The following is an 8,194-nucleotide window of genomic DNA, read 5'->3' as shown; positions in this document are numbered from 1 at the left end:
GGGTGGACTCAGACATAATGGTGCAGACCTTCGCTGGCAAACAGATACCATTGGTTGTTTTTCTGCTCCAGAACGTTTGGCCAGCAGAATTACGTTATGGATGGCAGGAAGATGAACGAGGAGTGCCACCGTAACCATCCTCTCTGCTTAACTATAATTTTGAGTCCAGAAGTTTGTACCATTTCCACTGGTACTTAATTAAGACAGACAATGATTATTTGACAAAATTTAGAACAAGCAGAGGGCTGGTGAGATAGGACAGCAGGCAGGGTGCTTGCATTCTATGTATGCAGCCAACCGGGGTTCGATCCCTTGCATTGCACATGCCGGGTGTGGCCCAGACATGCCCTCCTGTCCCTACATTCCCCCAAACAAAACAAACTCCAACAAGTCGATTTTGTATTTGAAGTTTTGCTTTGTGATCTAATGAAAAATAAAATCAGAACCAAGTTTCTTAGTCTAGAGACATATTTTTAATTGGAAAATTTACTAAGCATCTAATATTTTCACGAATGATTTAAAAAATGTATAGCATAGATGGCAACTTACTCAAAACATGTTGCAAATACTCTTCATATAAATGTGCTTCAAGAGAGCATAGGAACGAGCCACCACACTAAAAAGTTTCTCTGTAATTTTTGTGTTCTTTGGTTGCAAAATTAAATTCCCGGAGCTTCCAAATTAGGAGCTTTGTAAGTTAATGGCACTATTAGCACAGAAGGTGATTCGGCAGGGAAAAACAGTTTAGAAAAACAAATGAGTGAAAATAAAACTTCAGTTAATTAAATTAAGAAATTGACACAACTCTTTTAAAGCAAAGGAATAGCGAAGTGTCAAGTAGTTTTCTGGGTCTTTAAAATCTTCATTTAATTCATTAATATGGGGATTACAAGAGTGCTAAGGATGGAACCTGGGTTGGCTGTGGGCTAGGAAAGTTCCCTAATTGCTAGCCCGGTAGGAACAATATTTTTTTACTAAATTAATGGATTTACTAGTTAATCCATTTATAAATTAAGTGGATTTAGTTTTTACTTAAATCTTGGAAACTTTAGTTAAGTTTCCTTCTTGCTTCAATTCTTCTCTGTAGTAATATACCCTGTAGGGTCAGAGAGGCTGTGCAGGGGTTAAGCCACTTGCCTCGCAAGCTTTGATCCCTGGTACCACAAATGATCCCCCGAGCACTGTCAAGAATGATCCCAGAGTACAGAGCCTGGAGTGAGCCCTTGGCACCTCCAGGTAGGGCCTTCCCCCAAAGCCAAAGTACATAAATAAAATGCAGTAAAATCTAAGATTAGGAAATAGACTTAATGTTTTAAAATTTATTTTCCACCCCCAGCAGTGCTCAGGGACTCCTCCTAGAAGTGCTCAGAGAGCCTTATGTGATGCCTGTGATCCTAACGGGCTTGGCTGCATGCAAGCCAAGTGCCTCAACCCCTGTTCCATCTCTCTGGCCAAAAGCAGGTCACTTAAAACTTTTTTTTTTTAAAGTGATGAAAGTGCCAATTTCTCCTAGTTTTATGTTCTGCTGGGAGAGTGGGCGTGGTGGGTGGGAACTCTATGGTATCATAGGGGCTCGGACCTGGGGCTACTGCATGCAGGATGCACCTGGGTCTTTAGAATCACTTCCTGACTCTCCTTCTAACACGCAAACATTTTAACTATTAGGAAACCTATAAAGGTAAAATATTGAGCAATTTTATTAGTGCAAAATCACTATGGTCATTATATCCATGAAGATTAGCACCTGCCATACACAGGTGTTAAAATAACTATACACACAATATTTATTTATTTAGCCTTTTTTGGCTCACACCCAGCAATGCTCAGGGGTCACTCCTGGCTCTGCACTCAGGAATTACTCCTAGCGGTGCTTGGGAGACCATATGGGATGCCGGGGATTGAACCATTTGCAAGGCAAATGCCCTACCCGTTGTGCTATCGCTCCAGCCCCTACACACAATAATAAAAGAGAGTATTTACTGTTAACAATGAATGCAAACTTCTAAATGTGAACAAAATTGAATATATCGAATATATCATGTAAAATCAATTCTAAAGATCATATTTTTGTGCAGTTAGGCCACACTTCAGAAACCATGACAGTGGTGATGTTTAAGGGCCTGAGGGAGAGGACAGCGGGTAGGGTGCTTGCCTTGCAAGTGACCAACCCGAATTGCATCCCTGGCACCCCATATGGCCCCTGAGTCCACCCATAGGAATAAACCCTGAGTACAGCTGGGTATTCCCTTCCCCCGACAAGGCCCCCAAAGTGGTGATGTTTGCAAGTGGAAGTCCTTATGTTATTTCAATATAAAGTTTCCCTTCACTTTTCCTTCACTTCTGGGGAACAATTAAGACCTTCCTCCACAGAAATTTCATAAGCTTTTATGATGTTGATAATTAAAATCTCTCCACAGGGCCAGAGAGACTATACAGGGATGAAGGCGCCTGCCTTGCATATGGCAGAGCTCAGTTTGATCGCTTGGCCTGCATATGGTCCCCTGAGCATCACAACAAGCGACCCTAAGCACAGGGCCAGGAGTCAATCCTAATCAATGCAGGATGCAGACCAAAAAACAAAACTAAAAAAGCCTCACATAAAAATATTAAGATTTTTGGTAAAATAGATGAAAACTATTTTCATGTGACTCCTAGTTGACATGAAGGGGCTGGAGCGATAGCACAGCGGTAGGGCGTTTGCCTTGCACGCGGCCGACATGGCCGATCTGGGTTCGATTCCTCCGCCCCTCTCGGAGAGCCCGGCAAGCTACCGAGAGTATCTCGCCCGCACGGCAAAGTCTGGCAAGCTACCCGTGATGTATCCGATATTCCAAACACAGTAACAACAAGTCTCACGATGGAGATGTTAGTGGGCTTGCTCGAACAAATCGGTGAACAAGGGGAGGACAGTGACAGTGACATTTGACATGAAACTGAAAACTACCACATGACTGTAGAAAAAAGATTATTCTTACAAAGCTTGAGATTACAGAATTTCTTATTCAGGAGAATTCTTTCAAGTGAAAACTAAAGAGTCAGTTTAAAGAATTTTATGAGATTTTTTTTGCTTTTGCTTTTTGGGTCACAACCAGCCATGCTCAGGGGATACTCCTGGCTCTGCGCTCAGGAATTAATCCAGCGGTGCTCGGGTGATCATATGGGATGCCAGGGATTGAACCCGGGTTGGCTGCATGTAAGGCAAATGCCCTACCCGCTGTACTATCTCTCCAGCCTCAAGACTTATATTTTTATGTAAGATTTTAAATCCAAAAGACAAAGTGACTAATTGTGTCCCTTTTTGCTAAGGTTTCTAAGTCTGTGCTTGGTCCAGGGGCCAGAGAGACAGGACAGCAAGTAAGGCTGACCTGGGTTCTATCCCCAGCACTCCATATGGTACCCCAAGCCCCACACAGGAGTAAGCCCTGAGCATCCCCAGGTGTGGCCTCAAAGCAAAAAAACAACAACAATAAAAGAGAAAGTCCTTTCAGTAAATCAAGTCAGAGTGAGGTTTTCCCCACACACATAAATAGAATGAAGCAATGTTATACGTCACTGAGGCCACAGAATGGCAAAGGCAGGCTGTACACCAACAAACACGATTTACTCTCCAGAAAAAGTCATCCTGACCCCTTTATTGTTGAAATTAAAAAATAAAAGATACTTAAATACAATGGTGAACATAGAGAGCAAAAGAGAATCATAAAATTTAATGTTGAGTTAAGCAGTGAGCTGAACGTCTGGGTTTCCAACTTGGCTTTGAACCCAAAACTGCTTAAAAATGGGTATGTTCACAGTTAACGGCAGTTGGCTTATAGGTGAGAGAATGGTCGAAGTTGTTCCAGTTGAACTTCCAGGGAAATTCTCTCCTCAAGAACATCCTGAAAAAAGATGCAAAATCAGGTTATTCAAAGTATATAAAAATGAAATTATAGCTACTCAGTATACTCTGCGTCAAGGAAATAAGGACTAAGCTGCTGGACTCCACTTTGCCTTGAGCACTGCGTAAGCTACCGGGCCTTCTTCCCAGCCTCTCACCCTGGGGATCTCTAACTACAGAGCTTTCAAGACTGTCCCCATGCTTGCACTGTGATTTCCTGTGCTTGATCCCCAGCACCACATTTGGTCCCATGAGAACTGCTAGGAGTGATCCCTGAGCACAGAGCCAGGAGTAAGCCCTGAGCACCACCAGGTATGTCCCATTTCCCTCACCTAAACAAACAAAAAACCCCAAAACAAAAAAACAAAAACAAACCTCAGGCTTGCTTGGCAAGTGCTTTGAGCCACTAATCAGCACTGGCAAGCGGGGAAGGGAGCTCTGGGGTGGAGGGTCCCTATGGGATGCTGGGAATCAAACCTGAGTCTGATGTGTGCAGGCGAGCACCCTACCCTCTGTCGGCTCTCCCCTAAAAAGGCTTTTATAGATATGTTTCTATGGGTTTCCTCGTTTTTCAGAAATGGGGATGTTCACAAAACTTTTCTTTTGAAGTTATGGCACTATAATATAGTTTTATATTTTCCTTTACACCGGACCAAATTACAATTATACAACATCTACAGATTATCTTCTTTGATCAAGGAGTAATACAAAAACACCACTCATTCAGTATATATTTTATCAAATGCTTTATCTTTTTGGCTTTGGCAGATAAAGACGGTTATAAGTTTGTTTAAAAGATTTAGGAGAGTTCCAATTTACCTAGAGCTTTCTGGCCTACATATTAACACTTTTGCCTTTATCTCTTAAGTACCTTGGTTTGAATAATGCGGTTATATGCCGTCCTAAAAAGAAGTGATTAAAATTTAGCCCTAATGAATTCAAATCCATTTTCAGAAACCACCGTGCAAAGATGACAACACAGTGTGATAAATGTTAGATAGTGAACAGTATGAATGAATGTCAAGGGACTGAACCCCGTATTCATTTTACAGTTCTCTGGATTCTTCTCAGTTTTGTATCTGCAACCTTGTTGTTCAAAAAGGCAGTCCAGCAGCTCTCCATCACCTGGAAGCCTTGCCGAAGGGTTGAATTCTCAGGTTCCACTGCATACTTAGGAGGAGTCACTCTTTCCATTTTAGTGTGATCCCAAATTAACTGTGTTTAAGACTTGAAAGCTTTAAGCTTCAAGAAAGCTTTCATCACTGTTAATGAGAGCTTTCATCTCCATTAGGAGATTTGGGTTCAAAGAAATCAGGGTTAATAGTAAACAGGAAAAACAAAGCCATTCCTTCCAAGACGAGGTGCCAAAGCACATACCGACACCCACCAAGTCATACCACAGCACTGTTTCTATTTAAGAATTTTCTTTTTCTATACAAGATAATCTAAAATTGGCCCTTACCGTTCTTTGGACCTTGAACGACATCTGAATTGACTTTAATAAAAAAAATTAATAACACTCAAATTAAGTTAGAAATAAGTAGAACTAGAAGTTAGAGAGCCATATATATGAGCTATCTATAAGATCAAGGCCTTTCTTTTCATTTGAAAGCTAAGACCTTTATAAGAAAAGTGATGCCATATATGTGGATAAGGCAATCAAATATAAAGTTTTCCTCTTTGATATATGTTTCTCTTGCTACAAGAAAAAGTCCACATAAATGTCAAAACTGCTAGATCACCTCTAAATTCTCATCCAGCTAAGTCCAAGGAAACTGCTTTCAAATTAAGATCTAGAAACCACATTACCTTTAATTGTTGCTGCAATTCACTATTCAATCTGGCCAAAACTGTGTTGGTTTCCTTATTTCGTCTAATTGATGCCTGAATAGCTTTCTTATCTTTCCCAACAGATCTGTGAAGATAAAGAGGGAACACAAAAACAAAACATCAAAGTCACAAAACTTTTAATTTTTATAAATTCTCCACTCTTCCCCAGCCTTTTCCTAAACCTAGAAAGTAGAGGGATGTTTTGCCTTCTTAGCATAACTCCGTCACACACGTTCCAGTGGTCAACCAGAAGTATCTAAGCTTCGGAGGCCCAATTTATTGTTACTAGTACTTTGATTATTATTCCTTCAGAGAATTCAAAGTTTGTTAGTCTAAGCTGAGAATTAGGAAATTCTATAACCAGTCAGAGTAATAAATATTCTAGATTTTGCAGGTTCCCCCCACCACAACTTTTATTTTTTAGGGGGCGGTGGGGAGCACATCTGGGGGAGCTCAGGGCTTACTCTTGGCCCTACACTCAGGGCTCACTCCTGGAGGGTCTCGGCGACCACATGGGATGCCGGGGATTGGAGCTGGGCAGCTGCATGTAAGGCAAGGGCGCAACCCACTGTACTATGGCTCTGTCCGCTGCAAGTTTTCTTTATTTCTGATTTTTGTGCCATCGTCAGCAGTGCTCAAACCCAGAGCGCCTGTGTGTAAAGCGTATGCTTGGGCCTTTCGAGCCCTCACCTCAGCCGAGCCAACTGGTTCCCAATGTAGATTCTATTTTTAATTTGCTTTGTTTGGGGGGGGGCCACACCTGGCAGAGCTCAGGGATCACTCAGGCACCATATGTGGTTCTGGGGATCAAAAACCCAGGTTGGGTGAGTGCAACGCAAACACCCTGCCCACTGGACTACTGCTCCAGCCCCCACGATGTAGATTCTTATTTTTTTTCCTCCTGTTTTTCTTCCATTTTTTACATATTTATATATCTTCAGGTTTTCCCTTTTTTTAAGGGGGCAGTGGGGAGCACACCTGGTGCAGCTCAGGGCTTACTTTTTTGTTTCTTTTGGTCACACCTGGCACTGCTCAGAGCCCACTCCTTGCAGGGTTTAGGGGCATATGTGGTGCCAGGGACCAAACCTGGGTCAGCTCAGCGGCAGGCAAGTGCTCGATCTGCTATGCTATTTCTCCAACCCTATTCCCTTTCTAGTTTAACAAAAGCGAAAACGCCTCTAAGGCTCAGGGGCCTCACCGAAACAGGCTAAATGCTGAACTGGGCCCACAGCCTGCCTAAAACAACTATCATTAAATTGCGGGTGTCACTCTACACATTTTTCAAAAGTTTGCATCAATGAACTGGAATTTAACTTGATAGAAGATGTGAAAAAAAAAAAAAGAAAATGAGAAAAAAAAGTGAAAATAATTCTTCTACCCACTATTAACTGAGAAAACTACCAACAGTTCTGAGCCCCTGCTCAATGAGAGAACTGTTCTGAGCATGACGTGCTCCTCTTGGCGGGCACTGTCTTTCGTCCCGAGTAATGACACGTGAGTGAGGTGCTTGGGTTACCGAGGAATAGAAGGCTGCGATGCCAGGACTGCAGCTACGACACCCGTCTTTTGTGCATGTTCGTCAGCTTCTGGCCTTAACTCATCTTCTGATTTTAATCTTCTTCGAACAGGTTTAGGTGGTGGAGCAAGAGGTGTGGTGCCTTTACTCTAGAAGACAAGAAGAATTCCACGGATCAAGAGCATTTCGGGGTGGGGGTATGGTGCCATCAGCAGGTCAACTTGTACCTGTGGTGTGAGTACATCAGCAGCCTGATGGTGCCTTCAGGCTTACTGACACCCCAAAATTGCCGCTGTCCCTTTGGCCAGACCTCACCAACTTGGGGCCAAGTTTACCAGGAAATTAAACTATCAAAAGTTAAACCCACAAACCACCTCTGGCTCAGCTTACAAGCTCATTTATTGGCCTAGCTTTAGCGATCCGTAAATAAACCTCAGAAGAGATCAAAAGCTGCAGTTAGGTTCAGATCCATGCATGGCTGAAGAGACCGGGGTAAACTGGAGGGGAACAGGTTGGCCTGGAACCTGCCCAAGCAGAGCCCTCAACAGCCACTTGCTCCCACAATCCAAAATTGCCACCATACCTCTGGCCTGACTCCACCGTCTCAGGACAGATGTCACCAAGATATAATCTGTTAACAATTCTGTGGTATGCAGGTTTAGTGACTGAAATCTCCAGGCTCTCTCGGAGTTGGTACCTCCTCCCACTTCCCAATACTCATGGAAGCACTGGCAATCACCCCCACGAACCAACTCCAGTGCCACCCTGTACGCTCTACTACTGGTCTAGCTTCAGAGATCCACAAATAAATCTCAAGAGATCAAAAGCCACAGTGAAGCTCAGACCCGTGCATGGCTGAACAGACCGGGGTAAATCGGAGAGGGGAGGGTTGGCCTGTGCGCGCCCACCCAAGCAGAGCCCCCAGCAGCCGCTTGCTTCCACAATCCAAAAGCATCACCATACTCCCGGCC

The 8,194-nt window shown here is 43.2% G+C and overlaps 1 protein-coding gene across 6 annotated transcripts in view; it reads right to left on the bottom strand.

Moving 5' to 3' along the window:
* Positions 1 to 3,612: 3,612 nt before the first annotated feature.
* Positions 3,613 to 8,194, bottom strand: part of REPS1 (RALBP1 associated Eps domain containing 1) — an 86,840-nt gene continuing 82,258 nt past the window's right edge. For all 6 annotated transcript variants that reach the window (XM_056126150.1, XM_056126151.1, XM_056126152.1 and 3 more), the window contains 3 exons: positions 7,224 to 7,372; positions 5,687 to 5,792; positions 3,613 to 3,878 (listed from right to left, as the gene is read on the bottom strand). In XM_056126150.1, the coding sequence (XP_055982125.1) occupies positions 3,810 to 3,878; positions 5,687 to 5,792; positions 7,224 to 7,372 (324 nt within the window). In that variant the 3' untranslated portion in view covers positions 3,613 to 3,809. The remainder of the gene's footprint in view (positions 3,879 to 5,686; positions 5,793 to 7,223; positions 7,373 to 8,194) is intronic.

The sequence above is a fragment of the Sorex fumeus genome, unplaced genomic scaffold (assembly GCF_029834395.1).
Source record: "Sorex fumeus unplaced genomic scaffold, SorFum_2.1 ptg000061l, whole genome shotgun sequence".
In the NCBI taxonomy this organism is placed as follows: Eukaryota; Metazoa; Chordata; class Mammalia; order Eulipotyphla; family Soricidae; genus Sorex; species Sorex fumeus.
This window is presented reverse-complemented; position numbering and strand designations above follow the sequence as displayed.